The sequence below is a fragment of the Balaenoptera ricei genome, chromosome 15 (assembly GCF_028023285.1).
Source record: "Balaenoptera ricei isolate mBalRic1 chromosome 15, mBalRic1.hap2, whole genome shotgun sequence".
In the NCBI taxonomy this organism is placed as follows: Eukaryota; Metazoa; Chordata; class Mammalia; order Artiodactyla; family Balaenopteridae; genus Balaenoptera; species Balaenoptera ricei.
Genome location: NC_082653.1, coordinates 37,003,624 through 37,026,402, shown reverse-complemented (window position 1 = coordinate 37,026,402; position 22,779 = coordinate 37,003,624). Strand labels below are relative to the sequence as shown.

The 22,779-nt window shown below is 37.7% G+C and overlaps 1 protein-coding gene across 5 annotated transcripts in view; it reads right to left on the bottom strand.

Moving 5' to 3' along the window:
• Nucleotides 1–9,802: 9,802 nt before the first annotated feature.
• The window catches only part of PLCB1 (phospholipase C beta 1), a 690,926-nt gene continuing 677,949 nt past the window's right edge, over nt 9,803–22,779 (bottom strand). For 3 of the 5 annotated variants that reach the window (XM_059895827.1, XM_059895830.1, XM_059895831.1), the window contains one exon: nt 9,803–13,094. In XM_059895827.1, the coding sequence (XP_059751810.1) occupies nt 12,867–13,094 (228 nt within the window). In that variant the 3' untranslated portion in view covers nt 9,803–12,866. Of the gene's footprint in view, nt 13,095–21,600; nt 21,620–22,779 lie in introns of those variants that run through there. The other 2 variants (XM_059895829.1, XM_059895828.1) reach the window with 2 other exon arrangements.

Genomic DNA, 22,779 nt, shown 5'->3' with positions numbered 1-22,779 from the left:
AGATGGATAATAAAGTGGTATTTTTGTTCCATTGCTAAATCTGTTTTGTGTCCCGCTTTGGGATGATGGTATAGTATAAAGTTCACTAAAGCCTTGATTAACAAGGATGCTTATTTTAATAGATTTTGTTTGTTTGACTTCTACTTTGAGAATGGAATGGCAAAATCAAAAGAAAACAAAAATTATAGGCAGCTTCCAATAAGGATTTGTTCTAAAAATATACTTTCAGGGGTGGGCGGTGGTGGCTTAGAGTAAGAACACATTCAGCTCAAGTTCCTACAATTTCCAATACTTGATACAAGCAGATTCCTTGGGAACTCGATAAATGCTAAACTATTTTAAGAAAACAACTTTTCTCACTATTTAGGCAAAATATAGAGTAAAGCATTTGGGGGGATTCCACACAATACATAAGATTAGAACTTAAAGGAACATCAAATCTGAGGCATAGAGAGGTTGAAGTGTTTTGTTCAAGATTAATAAGCTTGTGGCAGAGACTGAACTGGAACTGAGGACTTCTTATCCCAATGTGGTGTCCTCTCCTCTAAAACACCTTCAGATGTCTTGTAAAAAAGATTTTGTATCAGTTAGTTACTGCTGTGAAATAAACCACCTAAAAATTTAGCTGCTGAAAATGAAACCATTTATTAATGTTTGCAAATATGCAGGTTGGCTGGGTGGTTCTGCTGCTTTGGGCCAGCTCTGCTACCTCAGCCGGGCTCACTCATGGGTCCATGATCAGCAGCTTGTTGGCTAGATGGCTTAGCTAATCTTGGTCGGGCTCTATCACACACCTGGTGTGATGTAACATCCGGTGCTTCAGCTGGGAAAATGAGGTCAACTATGCTTCATAAGTTTCAATCCTCCAGTAGGCAACACAGACCTGTTCTCATGGTGATCTCAGAGTTCCAAAAGGTAGAGTTTTAGTCTGGGAACTGGATTATGGGAGTCATCTCACTCTACTAGCCAAAGCCCAGATTCAAGTTTGGAGACAAGACGTCACCCCCTTGATGGCAGAATCTACTAAATCACATTACAAAAATATAGAGAGGCTGTAAAGAATTAATGCCATTTTTTTCAATCAATCTGCCACAAGTTAATTAATTCATTCAACCTTTATTGATTGTCTTCCTAGTGCTACAATAAACACTAGAGATACAATAAAGAATAAGAATCAATTTTGTGCTTATTTCTTAGTGAAAAATATCATATAACCAAAACATCTCTTTCCTTAGGTAATCTGGTGATTCAGGATCAGATTTCTTAACACTGTCCTGAAAGTCATTAGTCCTTAAATATGATATTACACCTTCTATAAAAAAAAAAAAATCACACAAAAAATTCAGCAGTAATTTAGTGTGCATAAATTAAAATTGGCCTTGGTGAGAATAACTGACTTCTCAGAAGTACATCCAACAGGGAACTGTCAGGCTAGATGAGTTTTTACAGATCTCAGGGAGAAACTGGAGCTCTAAATGCTAAATTTATCTTACAAGGATATCATACGTACATTTGACAATTTGAAGGTTTTTAGATTACAGGGAGAGTTTTTGCCATCTCTACATAATATTTCCCTATCTAATTGCTATTTCAGCTGAGATGTCTAAGGCAGACTGAAGAGTGTCCCCAAGCAATGAAAGAGTCACGTGATTTTTAGACTTTGATTGAGTACTTTGCCAGGTATTGACAGTAATATTTTCATGTTATCCAGATGCAGGACCTGGTCTAGTCAGGATCAAAAGTGTTCTTCAGGAAAATAGTTTAAGAATTTCAAAATATACCCAATAGAAACTAAGTAACTGTCCTGCAGAGAATAACTAAAATGCTAGATAAAGTAGAAACCAAAATATTTTCTTAGAGGTAATGAAGAGTTGACAAGGTAATAAGTCATTACTGGGCCAAAATATAAGGGAAAGCTGGAATCCAGGGAAGTAAGCAGAGCACTGAAGCCAGTTTTATCCTGAGAATATTTACCTATTCAGACAAATGTGGACTTCAATTTTGATGGCCTCATTGGATGAGACACATAAAAATTAAAGCCTAAGAGTCCATTCAAATCAGAGAGTCTTAACTGTACACCCTTCACCCACTAGGCTAGTGCCCCAAGGTGTTCAATGTCAGAATAAAGGAGAATCAGACGTAATCCTAACCCTGTATTTATTATAGGGCCTGCAAAAAGTTTCTTTGATTCTTGGCTGGAGGAAAAATAGTCCCAAAGAGATTGTGTCTACAAACTAGCCTTCCAAGAATTTTCATCCTTAAAATAGACCATCACATACATTAATGGTTCAGAAACATTAAAAAAAACACGCAGAAAGTACTTGGGTTGGATACTCCCCTAGACACCACGTAGAAAAAAACACCAATTCTTTCTGTCAGAATGTATCTCCATTTTAGGTCTCAGAGAATGTTCATAAATGACTTTTCAAGGAAAATAAATACTATACAGTAAAAATTAATTAAGCACAGAAGAAGATAAAACATAAGAAAGAACCAGCAAAAACCAACTGGGAAACTGACAGATATAAAACTATTTAATATACCTAAAGGAAAAAAGACAAGTAGAAATAATCTTCAGAGAACAGACACTATGGAAAGTGACCTAACAGTTTTAAAAGAGTACCAAATAAAACATGTAGAAATTTAAAAAAATACAATAACTGAAATAGCAAACAAACTCAATAGATAAGATATCAGTAGTTTAGACACAGCTGAAGAGAGTATCATGAATGGAAAGATGGGTCAGAAGAATCCTGAAGTAGGATTATTAGTTGAAAATGGTAGTTTTCTCAGAGACCACTATAAAATCAATGTTCTGAATGGACAGGGAAAAACTTGGGATGAGCAGAGAGGATTTGGGAGGGCATGAACAGCTGGAATAATTAATTTAAGCCACGTGGTTATCCAATCTCCCTTGGGTTATGTGGGGCTTAGGGAGGTAATAAATAAAGAGCATGGCCTTATATCCCCAGAATTAGAATCTAGCACATAATAAGATAGAATAATTCATATTATTGAACTTTTTTTTCCATGAAAAGAGTACATTCTTTTATTGTTTTTGTTCATACATGTTATTTCAACTTTCTGTAATAAAATACAAAAAATTTGATTCCTTAATCATAAAAACTTGCTTTCACATTATTTACATGTTGCCAAAGTCTACAGCCATTGGAATAGAAAAGGCAGAGTGTGGCATCCAGCATATTCAGGTGAAAATTCAGGTATGCCCAGGTCTGGGGCTGCCCTTTGCTGCAGGTAACTGGGGACTTAGGGTAGCAACTCTTGGAGGATAAAAAGGTATTAAATGTCATTTTGATGCTGAAGACCCTCTGTCCCCGTCCGGGTGAGTGTGCATACACATGCATGTGTGTAGCACTCTCATGATAAAAGAGAAGTAAACCTTTCCTTTTTAACTGTATTGGGGTACAGACACACAATATGATTCATTTTGAGGAAGTAGCCTTAAAGATATACTTATTTGGGCACAATTATGACCAAGAAACCTGGGCTTCTAACCCAATTGAACCTGGGGCAGAACCAGTGCCTGGAACATAGTAGGTGTCTATTGAATTGTATTGACTGAATGTATTACTGGAAAAATGTTGATATTGGACTATCTACAGTCTCTCCCAGTGTAAGAATAATTCTATTTTTGCCCGCTTCACTTATGAGCCTTTTGGGAGCTGAATTGGGCAACACTAGAGCATTCAGGAAGGCGAGAATGGAATGGAAAGGTTAAAGGATTACTCAGAAGGTTAAAGAAAATAGAATAAATCCAAAGATGAAGTTTGGGGGGAGAGAAAGCAAGAGCTCACACAGACTGGTGTTTGAAGGAGATTTGGGGGGAAGCTCCTTTTTTTTTTGAAATTTAAATTGATTGATTTACCACACAGCCCGTCTTGCGGGATCTTAGTTTCCTGACCAGGGATTGAACCCTGGCCACGGCAGTGAAAGCACTAGGTCCTGACCACTGGACCACCAGGGAACTAGCAAAGCTCTTTTATATATGACAATCACATACAGAGAAACAAGAAGAAATGGGAAAAGCAATTTTAAGAGACTTTGTAGTATGCTATGAATCAAATCTTATTTTGGTACATTTTATAGACATTTCAGAACAAATTTATTTTCTTTTCAACTATTTTTTGGGTCTTGGACTGGTGTTACTTTGAATACTGTGCTCTCTGGAGACTGGGCTATCTGATGATTTTAAATAAATGAAATGTACAACCCTAGGTTCTTATGAAGCAGATACTTCTTTGAAATAAAAAAAGAAAGGAAATTATGATACTTTATTGGTTCTAAGATGCACTTTTACTTTTTAAAAAATTGTTTAAAATTGTTTTAAAAATTGAAGTCTAATTGATTTACAGTATTATATTGATTTCAGGTATGCAGCATAGTGATTTGGTATTTTTACAGATTATACTCCATGAAAAGTTATTACAAAGTAATGGCTATAATTCTCTGTGCTATACAATAGATCCTTGTTGCTTATCTATTTTTATACATAGTAGTTTGTATTTCCAAGTCCCATACCCCTATCTTGCCCTTCCTAACTTTCCTTGCCCCACTGGCAACCACTAGTTTGGTTTCTATATCTGTGAGTCTGTTTATGTTTTGCTATATATATTTGTTTGTTTTATTTTTTAGATTCCACAAATAAGTGATATCATAGAGTATTTGTCTTTCTCTGTCTGACTTATTTCACTAAGTATGTTATTCTCTAGGTCCATCCACATTGCTGCAAATGGCAGAATTTCATTCTTTTGATGGCTGAGTAATATGCCACATCTTCTTTATCCATTCATCTGTTGATAGACACTTAGGTTGTTTCCATATCTTGGCTACTGTAAATAATGATGTTATGAACATTAGGGTGCATGTATTTTTTTGAATTAGTGTTTTCTTTGTTTCTGGATATATACCCAGGAATAAGATTGCTGGATCATATGGTAGTTCTATTTTTGTTTTTTTGAGGAACGTCCTTACTGCTTTCCATTCCCACCAAGAGCATACAAGGCTTCCCTTTTCTCCACATCCTTGCCAACATTTGTTATTTGTAGATATTTTGATGATAACCATTCTGACAGGTGTGAGGTGATATCTCATAGTTTTGATTTACATTTCTCTGATGAAATGTTAATGAGTGTAACATTCTCTCCTTGTATTGATACTTTTGTCATTATATAATGTGCTTCTTTGTCTTTTGTTAGACCCTCTGTTGTAAAGTCTATTTTGTCTGATATGAATATTGCTACCCCTGCTTTCTTGTCAATTCCATTTGCATGATGTATCTTTTTCCATCCCCTCACTTTCAGTCTCTTTGTGTTTTTAGCCCTGAAGTGAGTCTCCTATGGGCAGCATAGAGATAAGTCTCTTTTTTTTTCTTTTTTTTAATCCAATAAGCCAGTCTATGTCTTTTGATTGGAGCATTTATTTCATTGACATTTAAAGTAATTATTGATAGGTATGTACTTACTGCCATTTTATTACTTTTTTTCCCATTGCTTTTTGTACTTCTTCTCTGTTCATTTCTTTTTCTTTTTGTTTCCTCCCCTGTGGTTTGATGATTTTCTTTAGTAGTATGCTTGGATACACTTTTACTTTTAACCTTTCTGAAATTGGGATGTGCCTTTATGTTTGATGAAGAGTCAGGGTTTAATTGGCAAGATCTTTTCTTTGTTATTGATATATTTATTATTGACACATTAAGCTTCTTGATAACATAAGTCTGATAGCATGTTATGTAATTCACTTCAATTCTTAAAGGCTATGTGGCAAATATTTCCATGGCAATATCCCATGCCACTTGTCCTTAATAAATTTCCTTCCATAAAATGTCACTGAATCCCAGTGAATTCAACCCACATTTATGAGACTTATTTTGCAGCTTGTTTTTAAAAGGAAGAGTGAAATCTGGGAAAATAAACAAATATTCAACATTTAGTTAAAAAAAAAAAAAAAAAAAAGCAGACAAGTGACTTTCTGACTTCACATAGAAAATAACCAGCACTGTTTTCCAAATAACCTCCAGCTCTTCAGTGGCCCAGGGAAGAATGAAAACTGAGAGAGGCTTTTTAGACTAAGCTTTGGGGTAGACAGATACAAAAGGGACTGGAGGACAAAAATCAAGAAAGGGGACCCAGATTTTAAAATAAGTATCCACCCAATTAAAAATGCACGAAGGATTTGAATAGGCATTTCTCCAGAGAAGATATGCATATGGCCAAGTCACATAACATCATTAGTCATTAGGAAAATGCAAATCAAAACTGCAGTGAAATACTCTTCATATCCACTAGGATGGCAATAATCAAAAAGGCAGAAAACAACAAGTGTTGGCAAGGATGTGGAAAGATTGGAATCCTCATATATTGCTGGGGATGTAAAATGGTGCACTGTAAAATGGAAAACTGTCTGGCAGCTCCAAAAAATTGAACAGAGTTACCATTTGAACTAGCAGTTCCACTCCTAGGTATATACCCAAGAGAACTGAAAACATATTTCCATGCAAAAACTTATACATGAGTGTTTATAGCACCATTATTTATAATAGTCAGATAGTGGAAACAAACCAAATGTCCATCAAGTGATGAATGAAGAAATACAATGTCTACACAATAGTGTATTATTCAACTATTAAAAGGAATGAAGCACTGATCCATGTTGAAAACTGAACCTTAAAATTTTTATGCTAAATGAGAGAATCCAGACACAAAAGACCCCATATTGTATAAATCTAATCATTTAAAATGTCCAGCATAGACAAATCCTCAGAGACAGAAGATAGATTAGTGGTTTCCAGGGACTAAGGAGAAGAAATGGGGGAAAAGGAGGAATGGGAAGTGACTGTGGATGAGTATGGTGTTTCTTTTTGGGGAGATGAAAATGTTCTGGAATTAAAAGTGGTGATTAATGAGCAACTTTTGACTATACTAAAAACCATTGAAATGTGTACTTTAAGAAGGTGAACTTTATGTATGTGAATTATAGCTTAATAAAACTGTAATTAAAAATATATGCAGAAGGGTCAAAGAAACAAATGAACAGTGCAGGGACTCCAGGGGGCAAAGAATGGCTCCTGAGTTCTCGCTTGTGGGCAGAAAGAGGCTGTTGGTATGCCTGGAATCCAAGGTGAGCCTAGCTTTCTCCATCTGTGATCCAGAATCTACTATTTGGTGATTGACCTAATTTCATCTGTCATAAGCAGTTTTGTGCTTTGGGGTTGGTGCCATAAGTAAAAGTCAAAGAACATGGCTCTGTGTGGTCTAGCCCTATTATCAGGGTGCTGCTGACTCATGAGGTGCCTAAACAACACTGTAGCTTTGAGTTAATGACATTTATTATTCACATATCAATTGTTATTTTTTTCTACCTTAGTACTAATAACTGGATGGGTAAACAAATTTATTCACTGTAAATGCAGTATTTATTGAGAGATTTCACTATGGTGGGTTTGGGGATTCAGTAGTGAATGAGACATGACACTTGACATCAAAGGTGTCAATGGAGGATGTATTTAAGTAAGAGGGACAGTACGTTGCAGTTGGTATGTACTCTATAAGTGAAAGAATGTACATGGTGTTGATGGATTAATTGTATTAGTAGCCACCCTGTGTCCACATCATTTTCCCTATAACACCATAGTATCCTTTTAATCTTGATCAGAGCTGGTCTTGTCTCTTATATTCACCAATAGAATGTGGTGGAAGTAATGGTGTATTAGTTCTGAGTTTAAACTTCGAGAGGCCTTGAACGCTTTTGCTTGTTCTCCAGATCCTGCCTTGGACATGTGAAAAACCCATGGCTAGCCTGCCAAAGAGTGGAAAAAGCACATGGAGAAGAGCCAGATCAGCTCAGTTGTTCCAGTCAAGGCCCCAGACATGTAAAAGAACCCAGGCAGGATCAGCCACCAGCCAACTCCTAGCTGACTACAGATGTACAGATGAGCCCAGATGAGATCAGCCTGTCCCAGCCCAGATCAGCAGAGCCTGGCACTTATCTGTAGACTCACGATCAATGGAACATGGTTGTTTACAACACCAAGTGTTGGTGGTGTTTGTTATGCAGCAAGAAATAACTGATGTAGGATGCAATGGGAGCACAGATGATGGGGAGTTTGGGTAGATCAAAGAAGTCTTCCTAGAGGAAGTGACATTTAGTCTATAAACCTAAAGATGAATAAGAGACAAGGAAAAGAGAGAACCTGATTGTGTGTATAAGTGTGTTTTCAGGAGTGGTTCAAGGGAAAGAGGAACAGAAAGGGTCTAAGTAGTTGAGGGAATAGTATTTAAAAAGCCCAGGAGGTGAGATGGTCCATAAGGCAGGAGTGGAGAGTTATGTATGAACCAAATCATGTAAGATCTCAAACAATTATTAAGGGATTTAGACTTTATCCTGAGGACCGCTGGGGTCCATTAAAGGCTTTTAATTCCATTTTTGCTCTTGTATGATCAGTCTTGCTCCAGTATGGAGAAATGGTTACATGATTTAGGACTTGAAGCATGGAAACCGTTTAGAACCTTGGTAGGTGGTGGGGGGGGATGGTGGCTGAACTTGGGTATTAGCAGAGAGGATAGAAAGTGAATGAAGCTGGGGGCTATTCCACAGGGTCAGAATTGACCCAGGTTGGTGAATTATTGTAAAGGGGATGATGCAGAGCCAGCTGTCAGGGATGATGCCCACCTTTTGGCTTGGGCAACTGAATTGATATTGGTTTTATTCACTGATGAAGAAAACAAAGGATGTGGAGCAGGTTTGAGTGCAAGGAAATTCAGTTTGGTGTATACTGTATGTGGCAGATTACATTTTCCAAAGATGCCTATATATTCATGTACTTCAGTGTGAGCCACACTGCTCCCAAAGCGATATGGGGTCTGTATTTGTTCCCTCCCCTTGAATCTGGGAAGGGGCTTGTGACAACACCAATGAATGGGGTCCAGCAGAGTGATAGTATGCAATGTAGAGGTTCAGTCATAAAAATTTTGATCCAGTTTCTGCCTGGCTTTCACTTGGGAAGCTTGTACTTGGAGTCCAGCCACCATGTTGTGAGAAAGCCCAGGCCATGTGGAGAGGACACATGTTGTGGTCCAGCCCGGAGCCCCAGCTAGTCTCTCAGTGATGTATCATCAACCACCAGATATGAAAGTAAATTAGTCTTTGGAAACGTCCAGCTCCCAGCCTTCTAATCTTCCAGCCGAAGCCTCAGACATCATGGCGTAGAGACACGGCATCTCTGCTCTGCCCTGTCTGAATTCTTGACCCATAAAAACTATGAGAGATTAAGAAATAATTCTTATTGCTTTAATCCACTAGGCTTTGGAGTAATGTGTAACATAGTCATAACTAACTAACATATTGCATTTGGAGACACCCTCATAACTCAAATGTATATTTCTTTTTCAAAAATCAGTGTGGCAGACTCTTTTTTTATCTGTTGTATAAGGAAACTTGCATCAAATACTCTGTCAGTTCTTGTCACATCCACTATTTGTCAAAAAACTTTTGACAATTTTGCCTTCCTTAGCTTTGGTCAAGGAAGGAGGGGAGGAAGGGAGGATCCTGAATATGGGAGCAATGGGCAAGTTTAACGCCATTCCCGGAAGGAGGTGGTGGACTGACGGAATGATGACAACTGTGCCCTCCGACACAAGTACTGCAGCCTCCTGATTTCCTGCACAGGCACTGATGTGCCCCATCAGGGTGGGCATTACTTCCCTAAAAATTGGCATCAGTGCTGCTCCCACCTTCCTGCCCGTCAGAAGAAGTTTGGCCCCAACACCACGAAATAACAGCTGGGTTGTGTTAAGAAATTTTTATTGTTTCTTTTGTATTTGTGATGAAAGCACATAAAATTACAAGTGGAAGAAACATCATGCCACAAAATTGCATAGAATTATTACAAAAATGTGAATTATGCATTTTAAATAATTTGAGATAAAAGAACCAAAATATGTACATTTTAAGAGCATCAAATACTTTGTCCTATCTTTTTTTCTTCTGAAAAGGCAAAAGTCACAATGTCCAATCCATCACAAACAATATTTATACAGTGCACAAGCACAACATTAAATTCAAAGTAATGCAAGCAATGGCCCTTTCTTTCGAAATTATTTAATGACAGCTTATCTATCATAGGAGTATTAATTAATGTATGGTGATATTGAAATGGTAAAATGAACTGTTAAAAACCAAAAACACATGGCATGTCATTAGAACTTTGAAAATTCTCAGTACATGGCCAAAACCACGCTATTCTCAGTAGTGTAAGGGTATCATAGGGGCATAGTCTAATTTAATACACAGCTCTACTCTCTATTATAGGAAAAACCACAGTACAGAATTTCACACATTCAACAAAGAACAAGGCAAATACAGAAAGGCACAAAACTGCACATCATATAGACCCTTTTTCTTTATCTTAGTCTATTTCAAGTAATATTAATATTATTAAATGATAGTATCACTGTAGTAACTTCAATGATGCAAGATGGACAGTGTTAAACGCTACCCCCACAACTGCAAAAAGTGTCATTGTACAGATATAAAAATGTGATTACAGGAAATGGCCAAATACAAACATATTGCAAAATGACTAGAGTCACTAAGATAATGAAATCCAACTACCAAAACAGTTTTGTGTAAGTCAAGGTTATTCAACTTTAGTCTATCTCTGGACTAAAATGTGATACAATGTTCTGTAATAATCACCATTGCGTTTGGTTATTAATGCTATTATTAGTTCATTCTTCTGCAATTTTAGCCAGTCTGTAATTTTGTTTATAAAAATGCAGCATTCTATTTTGACCATTCTTGCTTCCTTATGATTAATGCCTTTCTTTCAAAGTGCAAAAGTAGAATGATTTACAAAAGATTTCTCATTCAGTGGAATTTAAGTTTTATTAAGTGTCTAATTAACACCCTAAATCCTTTAGATCAAAATATAATCATCTCCAAAGGGGATGGGATTTTTTTTCCCCTTGTGTCTCCCTAGATGTGTTTTTTAATCAAACACTCCTTCCTAATGTTTGAACTAAGCCCTCATTTTGATTAAAACTTAATTGTGATCCCTAGTTATTGCTTAAAGTTAAATAGAATAATTTCCATAAAAATATTAAATTCTTAAAACACAATTTTCAGGACACAACTGGTTTTTGCGTTTTAAAATGTTTTGCTAAGCTACAATCAGACAGGTTTAAAGTAAAATAAAACTGCACATCTTGCTTCAGGGCTTTAACTTCAATGTTCTTTGTGTTACTCTCTAAGTTATATTTTCCTCTATATAATTATTCTCTCTTACTTAAGACCTTTCAATAATGTTTTTAATCAGTTTTACCATAATATAATTTGTTTTTCTTATGCCACTTAACATAGGAACTTAACAAAAAGACAGTTAAGTGAATTAAATGTACATAGTAAATATATAATGAAAGATTTTTTTATGTGAGAAATAAATTGAAATCTGTCAGATTTAAAAATTATGGAAGATACTAATACATTTCCATATTGCTGTCCTATATATTTTTGTATATTCTGACCATTAAAACAAGCTTAAAATACTTAAAATCCAGTTTTTGATCTTACAAAATATACATCAAAGTCATATTCTAAGTTCTCAATCTACCTCAACTTGCATCAAAGGCTCCATCAATTGTTTCTTAGAATTTTAATGTAATGTAATATCCACATAATGTAGATATTTGACCATTTTCTTCTCTATCGTTGAATTTGGTTTTACGTCTTGTGGAAGAGATCTGGGTTATTGCCAATTAAGAAACTCATATCCACACTCATATGAATGTGTATGTGTGTATGTGTATGTGGTGTATATGTATGTACTTATATGGCTGAGTGCGTACATATATACATGGAGATAACATATACCATTTATATGTGGGTCTGTGTAGTCTCTAGATAAATATTTAATCTTTATTTCTATATTAAAAATAAATGAACCATAAAGAAAGTCAGACAGCAAAATAACTGCTGGAACCTATTCACTCTGATTGAATCTCTGCTCATCATACATCGGCTCAACTATTTTTATTCAATTAAAAAGATCTTTGTAGTTGTTTAATGATTTTAGGCCAATGACCAATGAAAACCCAGACTTCGAGTGCAAATAGTCGACTCAGATAACACACTGCCTGGAAGTGCGTGGCCAACTTGCTCACGCAGCCAAATGTACAAGCCATGTTGCCAAGTCTGGGGATGGCTTCACTGGACAAGGACACAATCAAGGCAGAAAACCAGCTTATTTGAGTCACTATGGTATCCAATAAAGCCATGTCAGCAACAAATACACTGATGCCTCTATGATAAATAAATTAGCAAATTGCAAGCCGCCAGTGCTTGCAAAGCAAAGGATGAAACAATTTAATATGCATGTTAACTCGATATGGTAATTGAGGGGCAGTTAGGAAAAAAAATGCTCAAAGTTGGCTGTTCAATAGTGTTAAATAGTGCTATGCATTTCTCAACTATTTCTATTACTTTGACATACTTTACACCAGAGCTTCAACTAAAAACATGAGCTTGCTTTTCTTCAAAGAAGACACTGTCCTTCATTAAACGTTCCATGGAGCCTGGAAGTTGCCTGCTTTGAATTTATTACTGGAAAGAAAACCAAAATCCCATCACATACATGCACTCTTCACTAGTAGACCTGCAGTAGTTTCCACATAACACATGGAGCCTGGGTATGGGGAAGCTGCATGGATCCTTCTGGAACTCTCCCTCCAGTGTGGATTTTAATCTAAGGGATGCTTCTCAGGAAGATGTTCCTGGGCAGTGATCTTTGTAAGAAGAGAGAGTCCGATGGAGCTGGAGTGGCCATGCGTGTTCTGAAGGCCAGGCAGAAACAATCACAGGGGAGTATCAAATTCTTTTCCTGGGTTTTCTCCTTCCAGCTTCTCACTGGAAGGAGGCTTGTGGTTCAGTTTTCCAGGGTCTGAGGTCAGCAGGGGAGGGGCAGAGCTGTGATTGCTGTCTTCACTGATCTTCCCTTTCATGGCTTCCTGCACGAATTCCAAAATCTCCAGGGGCAGCCTTTTGAACTTGTCTTGGTACTCCTGCTCTAGCTCCACCTGCAGCTGGGAGACAGCAAGAAAGAGGATGATTTTATGTCATTTAGGTTTCTATAACCACCCATGTAGAAACTCCTTGAAAGAGATGTACAAAGAGGGGAGGAATCAATTAATTTTAATATCATGATGTAAAACTGAGGTTAGTTGGACATGTCATTTGTCCACAGCTAAAAGTCAAGTTCAGGTTATATGTGGCATAATAAAGCTAAAGACCTGATGATAATATAAATAAATACACACGCACACATGCAGAGGTGGGTCTGTTGAAAAAGTTTACAGAAGTAATATGCAGCGATGTGAAGTTCTTAAGCGTAGAGATTGGCAACTACCAATAGCTGAGTATGTCAAGGTCAGCCATGAATCAGGCTGGTAGAGCCACAAAGTCAATTGGAGTGGACAGACAGTCAAGGTGTGGGCTTTATGAAGTGCAGCCTCACCCAGAGGCTGTTTCTAACCAGGAGCTAAATGCATTTTACAAACTGAGCATACTCATATAGCCAACCTGAACTTCTATCTTCACTTCTTTTATCACCTGTTTATTCTGATTCCTTTTTTTCTTTCTAATTTTTATTTGCTTCATAAACTGTTTTACCTACCTTTTAAACTGCTTTCAAATTTATCTGTTTAATGCTCTGGAGAATTTTCAGACTTTTAAAAGTCACAGAACCCTTTCTTCAAATGCAGACTTACGGTGGCCTCAGCCATAAAACAAGTAAAAGCTGGGCATCTGGTAGAAGTGGGGTGAGGGGCAGTGGGTGCTGCCTGCTAGGACGCTCTGCTGCTCAGAGCCCAAATGAAACCCAGGATTTTGAATAAAATTCTCTTTGCTTATTGAATGATAAGCAGGGAGCTTAATCTTAGAAACAGCATGAGAGACTAAATGCTTTTCCTAAATGCCCAAGATCTTGCATTTCTCAGCAGCTCCCGGGTGATGCTGATGTGGCTGGTCTACTTTGGACACACTGATGATCTTCCTGTCCTGGTTCTACTCTGAGCTCCCAATTCTACTTTTGGTCTCGATCCTGGCTGTATGTCCTCTATCTGCAGCTTCAGTGCAGTCTGACCCCTGACCATCTGGGATGAAGACAGTCCTCAGGTCATCTGCCCTGCAGTGTCCTGACCCCCCTTTCTTCAGTGCCAACAGCTTGAGAACATCCCCTTTAGTTCAATTCCTTTTTGTTCTCGCTTCTATGCCAGAGAAGTTTTGCCAAAATTAGTACAGATCAGTAATCCCTTATTATTATGTATTAAATATTATGTATTAACTTTGCCAAACTTAATAGAGATCAGTAATTCCTTATCTGCAATTCTAAAATCCCCCAAATTCTGAAATTGAGAAGCTTTTTATAAATTTGTAACAAAATCATTGACTTTAATTGATATAATGCTATTTATAATCCTTATTTAATCCCACTTCTGTGAATGCCCATACATGGTACTGTAGACATATTAATTTGTTTGATTATGAGGGTGACCTGGGCCCCTTGGGATATAATGCTTATGGTATATGCATCATATTCCTTTTCTAAAATCAGAAAAATTATGAATTCTGAAAAACAAGAGGCCCCAAGAGTCTCAAATAATGGATTGTGGGTCTGTTTGAATGAGCTTTTTTTTTCCACATCAAAAAGTGCCTGATAAAAATGGCTTGGCCTGAGTATTGAAAGTCCCCTATTCTCCCCAAATATCAAATATTGGGTATTTATGAATATGTTGTGCTGGCATGTGAATTCCAATAAACCAAGAAGGAAACACTCTATGAGAGGGATACCCACAGAGCCTGAGATTCACATTGCCATGATGTGGTAAAGGCACTTTCACACACAGCTCCACCCTCAGCACTGGGGACAGCCCTCTGGAGCATCAGGTATAAGAAGACAATGGCCAGTTTCTCCCCAGGTGGGGCTTTTATACTGACACACTCTGTCATAAGTGAAATCTCAGCCTGGTGTCTGACAGTTTCCATTTACCACCATTCAGACCTCATCATGAATTTGCCTCAATTTTAGGTCAGCAACGCATACAGTTAAAGTTTCGTTTCCAAAAAATGTAGGGAAAGGGAGAAAAGCATGGGGCCCTATGTTTAAGAAACAGCGGATTTCATTTAGGTTAGACTGGGGAACCTTCAGTATAGGTATATTGCACCTGACCTAGAGACCGATTTCTCTTAGGCCATTGGTGGACAAGACCCTATGGCGCTTGATAGGCTGTTTCCTTTTTTAACTTATGAAAAAAAAGAAAATATGAAATGTGAGAAAATGCCAAATAAACACTTAAACTAATATTTTCTGGTAATTTTTAATAATCTAATTTTAATAATTATGATTCTGCACCTAATTCAGATATGGGGGTATTTTTCCCCACACCACCAAGCAATTTTCTGTGACACCAGCTGGGTGTCCTACAATTGAACTCGATTCTGACACTATATACCTGGAGATAGTGTCAGATCCCTCAGGTTAAGGGCTCAGTCCTACAAGACTGCCCCGCACCCCCCCCCCCCCAACTTTAGAGGCCAATTGCAAGTCCAGGTTGTCACCTGTGCTTCTGCCTCACTGGCTATAGTTTGGAGGATCCCACGATCCCCTCACTTAGATTAGTTTGGTAGAGTTGCTCACAGAACTCAGAGAAACATTTTCTTACTAGATCATTGGTTTATTATAAAAGGGCACAACTCAGGAACAGCCAGATGTACAGGACAATGTATGGCAAAAGGGCACAGAGCTTCCATGCCCTCTCCAGGTGGACCCCTCTCCCCAATCTCCGTGTGTTCTCCAATGTGGAAAAGCTCTGAACCCTGTCCTTTTGGGGTTTTGTGTAGGCTTTCTACGTAGTCATGACTGATGTAACTCTGGCAGTTGAACTCAACTTGCAGCCCCTGCCCTCTCCCAGGAGGAGGTCAAGAGGATGTACGTGAAAGTTTCAACCCTCCAATCATTAGCTTAGTTCCCCTGACAACCAGCCCCATCCTGAGGTGCTTCCCCAAAGTCACCTCATTAACGTAACAAAAGACACCTCTATTGCTCTTAACACTTAGGAAATTCAAGGGTTTCAGGAGCTCTGTGCCAGGAACTGGGACGAAGACCAAATGTATATTCCTTATTATAAATATTAGTATCACAATAATAACAATAATAATCTAATTTTATATTTTTTTTAATTTAAAAATTGACCCAGTTGTGGCTAAATTATAACTTTGGTAGATTCTTCCTTTTATCATGGATTAGTAGTAAATTTTATTATACTCTAAACTATTTTAATAAATTAATATGATTAATTATAAACTAAATTAAATGTATATTAAATGCCATATATTTCACTCTTTTAAAAAAAGTCTTTATTAATGAATGAATTACAAAGGTGCATTTATTTGAATTTCAACTTAGAGCTTTTCTCTTTATTTTTTTCTTCTTATAAATGGAATACTTGTTCATTATAAGAAAATATGAAAAGTATGCAGGGCAAGATCTGGCTCTGTTTCTAAAAAGCTCCATCTATTAGGAGTCTAGAGCCCAACTAAGATCAACTATGCTCAGCCCAGATCAGCTGAACTCTGTAAAGTTGTGAACTAAATAAATATTTATTATTGTCAGAGAAGTTTTGTGTTTTTATGCAGTATTATTGTAGCATTTCCCTGCATTTTATGCAGTATTATTGTAGCATTTCATAATTATGGGCGCAATTATGACTCCCATAATTTCTCTCAAAAATGTTCATGAAATTCTGTGGTGAGGGCATCCTCACCAAAATCTGAGGATGCTCAAGTCCCTTATATGAAATGGTACATATAACGCATGAGCATCCTCCCATTAAATCACCTCTAGATTACTTATAAGACTTAATACAATGTCAGTGCTATGTAAATAGTTGTAAATTCAATGTAAATGCTAAGTAAATAGTTGCTGGCATGTAGGAAATTCAAGTGTTGCTTTCTGTAACTTTCTGAAATTTTTTTCAAAGATTTTCAATCTGAGGTTGGTTGAATCCATAGATATGGAACCCATGGATATGGAGGGCTGACTGTATACTAAAACATAAGGCAATAATTATGCTACTTGCTAAGCCACTTCATCCCAGCTAACGTGTGCATTCTAGACCTTGAAAGTTTTGTGTTAGAGCTGGAGTACTCTCTCCTTATAGATGCCTGCTATTAAGGCCTAGTGAAATCGAGTCTCCCTAAAACAGAGTTCCCCTGCCAAGTTTATGACTAACCTCTCTATCCAAAACTTTATTCCCTTTCTTATCCCACCCTGGTTCCCCTTAGGATTGAGGAGTATCAAAGAAAAGGGGATATTGAAACTGAGCAGAACCCTGCGGGACCCTCCTGGGTACAAAAGCCCCTCCATGTCCCGTTTCTTGTTTGAAGAAAAAGACTTTTAGTCTCCTAGGCCTTCCCTGAGTTTCAAAGAGCAGGCACAAGCAGTTACTAATTAGGGAAGTGAAGGAACGCAGAAACAAAGGAAAAGCAGTTAAGCAAGAAAAGTAATGACAGCTTAAACAATAGTCAGTGATAAAACAGAGTCCTAGTTTCTCCTCAAGAGATATACATAACAGTCTGACACATATCTCTGAGTTATTCTACAGAAAGTAAGATTCCCCCCACCCAGGTGGAGGATGGTGACTACATGCTGACCACAAGCACATAGACCCCAAACTGGTTGGAACCAGAAGGCTGATGATTAAGATTCTGAGACACCACCTTGTTACCTCAGCACCAACCAATCAGAAGAAAGTCATGCACCCTGCAGCCCTCACCTCAAATGTTGCCTTTAAAAACCCTTCCCTGAAAGCCATTGGGAAGTTCTGGTCTTTTGAGCATGAGCTGCTCATTCTCCTTGCTTGGGGCCCTGCAAATAAATGCTGTACTTTCTTTCACTACAACCCAGTGTCAATAGATTGGCTTTGCTGTGCAGTGAACGAGTGGATCCAAGTTGGGTTTAGTAACACTAGGAATTTTCTATTTTTAGTTTGGTGCTTTCTGTAGGAAGACTCAGCAGGGGACTATCATAGCTGGGAATAAAAATGAATGTGAAAGAGAAAAACAATTTTGATTCTACCAAAATGATTAATCATGGTCCAGAGACACCTTGTCAAACTGAAAGTTGCTATTGTACTTAAAATACCAAAAGATGGTCGAAATCTTTGAAGACCTGTGCTCTGGGCTAAGGAAGCTAAGGGACTTGAGTGAATACACATTCTGCACATTATTAACCATTATTTTTTAAATAAGGAAACTGAAGCCTACCACCCAGGTGGTTTAGTGCAGAATCAAGATCTGAACACCAAACTCTTGCCTCCTAATCCAGGCTCCATCCCCACCATTCCAGGCCAACCCCTTCCCTCTGTAAAAACAGGATTTGTGAAGATCTTAAAAACCTGATATTCTGTGTGTTGATAGAAGAATAACAAATAACTTCAGTGTATTTTCCCTATGTGTCTAGGATATTAAAGTTGCTGTCACAAATAACTGGGAAGTGTCTTTTAATGAAAAGTGATGCTGAGGAGGGGTTCCATGGCATAGGGTCTTACTGACATGCCCTCTTAATAATAGAGTACAGGCATACTTTGGAGATACTGTGGTTTCAGTTCCAAACCATCACAATAAAGTAAATATTGCAATAACAAAAGTTACATGAATTTTTTTGTTTCCCAGTGCATATAAAAGTTACATTTATACAATACTATAGTCTACTAAATGTGCAATAGCATTTTGTCTAAAAAAACAATGTATATAACTTAATTAAAAATATTTTATTGCTAAAAATACTAGCAATCATCTGAGCCTTCAGTGAGTTGTAATCTCTTTGCTGGTGGAGGGTTTGAAATATTATGAGAATTACCAAAATGTGACATAGAAACAAGAAGTGAGCAAATGCTGTTGGAAAAATGGTGCTGATAGACTTGCTTGACATGGGGCTGCCACAAACCCTCAATTTGTTTAAAAAAAAAAAAAAGCGATATCTGCAAAGTTCAATAAAGTGAAGTGCAGTAAAACAAGGTACACCTATTCAGACTCTTGGAAAACAAAAGGGGCTCTAATCCAGCTGCAGTTAACCTGGTCTATTTCTAAGCCTTCACTGGACTTTTCTGTTTGTGTCTGTCATGCTTGGAAGACACTGGCTCTTCATTCCCCCTATGTAATTCTTCAGTTTAGGACCTGTTTATTTGGTCAGCTGGCTGTTTTCCTGTTTGCCATTAAGTGCAGTCTAATTTAATTAGACTATTTCTGTAAAGAGTTGGATACTCCAAGAAACGATAAGCAAATGGAAAATTGGAATCAAAAAATCCAGTTTAAAGTTAAAAGAAAGATCTCTAGGGATAGAACTAATCTAGTAAATATTGGTAGTAAATTGCAATGAAATATAGAACCACAAAAATAATGATAGTAATACAATGAAAGTAGTAATTGCAATTTACTGTGTGTTTACTGTATGGCATGCACTGTTCTTAAGACTTTTCATGCATGAATCAATTTAATACAGGAATATTAATTTCAAAATCTCTAAATTCAAATATCCATGGGGACCAAGAAAAAACATAAATCTGTGAATTAGGTTTGATATAAGGCAATAGAGGAGTGCCAACACCTGTGGCCAACTGGAATTGTATTTCATGTTTAAAACACTCAAATTCAAAAATGTTAACAAGTACCAAGTACCAAATACCAAGTAACAAGAGTCAAATAAAAAGCTCAGTTTAGTCTGCAGTTTGTGGCTCCTGATTTAGCTGCTCCATCAGAAGCAAGGGTATGACAGCAAAGCTTGATTTATATCCACTGGACGGAGGCTAAGAAGGCAATACCAGAAGAATCCCATTCTCTCAACCACAGAAACCCTAAAAGAATCAATAAAAAGCCTCAAGTCAATGGAAATAAAAGCCATGCAAGGGCTAATAATTTTTAGATGAAGTGTGTATTTTTTCTCCATCAAGTGGAATATCACCAGCAGAGAAGAATTGAACTTACATTATGATTTCAGTTCCTATGCTGACTCACATTAGAAACAAATGTTTATAGTGCAGATGGTGCTGCAATCATCTCAGAGAAGTGGAAGTCCCAGGGAAACGTCCTCCTAGGAAAGTCTTGGGCTGGGAGCCCTTCAGACCTGCCAGAGTGGCCTCCCAAGACTTATTCTCAAGCAGGTCCTGCCCTGATGTGGACCTCTCTTCAGATCAGTGTCCTCACCTGCACACACCTGTCTTAACTCCTTTTAATTCTTAATTACCCACACTTGAGCCCCAGCCAAAACTGCTCCCCCTCTTGATTTAAAGCCTGTGCATTTAAAGAGTAAGAGACAGGCTGTGGTTGTGTCCTGGAATGAACTCAGCCACATCCCTAGAGAATGCTCTTCTCCCAATCACCTAAAATTAGTTTTGGTTTTTCTCTTTCTTTTTGTAAATGTGTATTTCAAGAGTGGTTAGCCATACTCGGGTTTTATCAGGATAATTGATTTTGATGTTTAGGGAGCGAGTATTTTCTAATTAGACAGTCACTCCTTCTAAACATGATGTTTACGTCTTCTGCTTAAATTACTGTGGTTTTAGGTTGACCGTTTACAACTCAATCCGAGGGGAAACTAGACATTTGATCTCTTGGCCTTGGAGGGGTTTGGAGCAGTCTGGTTTTCACTCCTGAATTCTCCATCTCAGGTCAAGTTGGCAATTATAATGAATTTTCTCAGAGCCAGAAAACTGAAATGGACCAGGTAGAAAGGTAAATGAGAGACTGGGGCCAGGCGAGAACTGTGCGATTGCAGAGAGTGGTCCTCGGGTCCTTGGTTACAAAGAGGAGCCGCCCAAAATTGCCAACTAGATTGCTGCCACATACCTGCCCAAGGTTGCCGCATCTGATTTTTTAAAGGAAGCTAGCAATATGGATTTTCATGTTAAATCTTCTGGTTTGTCAGTGTTAGCGCCTAAATTAGAAATTAAAAAAAAAAAAAAAAAGCCATCTTGCAGGTCAATTTGCAACTTCCAGAGTATCTGGGTAATATATTCTATAGGTATGTCTTTGGACGTGATAGGCAACTACCCAGAAGTCTGCCGAGTCCTCCCAGCTCAGGGATTGGCTGCCATCCTCTTTGCTGCATGAATGGAGACATAACCACATCACGCTGGTGTTCTGAATCTGTGGCAAGGCGCTCCTCACTGGGAAGAAAAAGACACTTATACCTGGAATAAGCTTTTGACCCTATTCTAGGCAGCTCCTCTGGAAGGGACTTGCTAAATAATTTGAGATGTCTATTTTCCTATTTCCTCCTTTATCAAAATTTGGTGATGTGACTGCTAAACCCACAGGGTTTGGAATGGGGAATCTGATAAACCCAATTACAAGGTGTTTTATAGAAATGCTCTTTTTTAAGTCTTCAAGGACGAATCCTTTCTCTGATGGATCTCTTTTTTTCATGAGGTCTGCAGAGGTGATTTGGAACATAAAATGGTTACTCTGCTTACTTACCTTTGGGGTCTTACATGAGTGGCAGTCAATTCAGAGTAATTCTAGGTATAGCAGATTTGAATTCCATTATCTTGGTCTACATGGTAAAAAATGACTAGTTATCCCCCGAATTTACATTCACCCTTTCATAGTGTCTGCTATGCCTGGATGGCAGCTGCCTAGACAAGAACAATGTTTACAAGCCCCTTCACTATCTTTGCACCTAGGGGGGCACTTGACCAGTTCTTGCCAATGAAATGTCAGGGCCAGCCTGTTAAAAGGCATATGGGGGCATCTCTACTGTCTCTTTCCCTTTTCCAGCAAAGTCCTAGAGGATGATGGAGCCACATTATGAAAAGAATATGGTTCTCTAAATTACCATGTGGAAGCATGTTGTCTACCAACCAGAAACACCCACAATGGACTGTTATATGAAAAAAGAAATAGAATTCTATTGTATTTTGGTGCTGTTTGTTACAGCAGCCAGTGTTATGCTAAACAATACATTCTCAAATATATAATTTGTGTTGCATGATTTATGTTAAGGTTAAAGGAATATGTGTAGTTATGACAAGTGTTTCTCCAATTTATGATTCATCTTTATTAGGCAATTTTATGCCATAAAGATGGTCTCTTAAGTTTGCTTGGGGCATATTTGCTATTCTGGATTTTAAGTAAAATTAGAGAATAATCCTAACAATAAATCTTGAGTACTTTATAGCTATTTTATAGCTATAAGAAAGAGCTATTGTTATGAATCCCAGGGGCATTATAATTTTCCATCAATCTTTATTTCTCTTCTACAAGAAAAGTGTTGGGTGAAAAAAACCTCCATTTTCTTCCATTGTTATCACTAGATTAAAATGTATTGGGTTGGCCAAAAAGCTCATTCAGGTTTTCCATACATCTTATGGAAAAACCGGAAAGAGCTTTTTGGCCAGCACAATATATAGTCTATGGCTATCATGAAGCTATTCTTATAAGGACAGAAATGGGAGACTTCAATTAAGTAATATTGCAAAACAATTTTAAGACGTTATTCCTTTTTCTTCTGCTTCAAGAACAAACCTGTACTAGTCAGCTAAATCTTAATTTCTGCTTCCAACTTGCCATCAGCTGACCATCTCCTGGTGTGGATAACCCCAAGGCTGCTTCTAAAAACCTGGGTGACTTCTTCAAATCACCCAATCTAGGGGATTGAAAGCCCTTCTAATGGGTCATAGGCATCCTTACTTACACAGGGATAAATGACTTTAG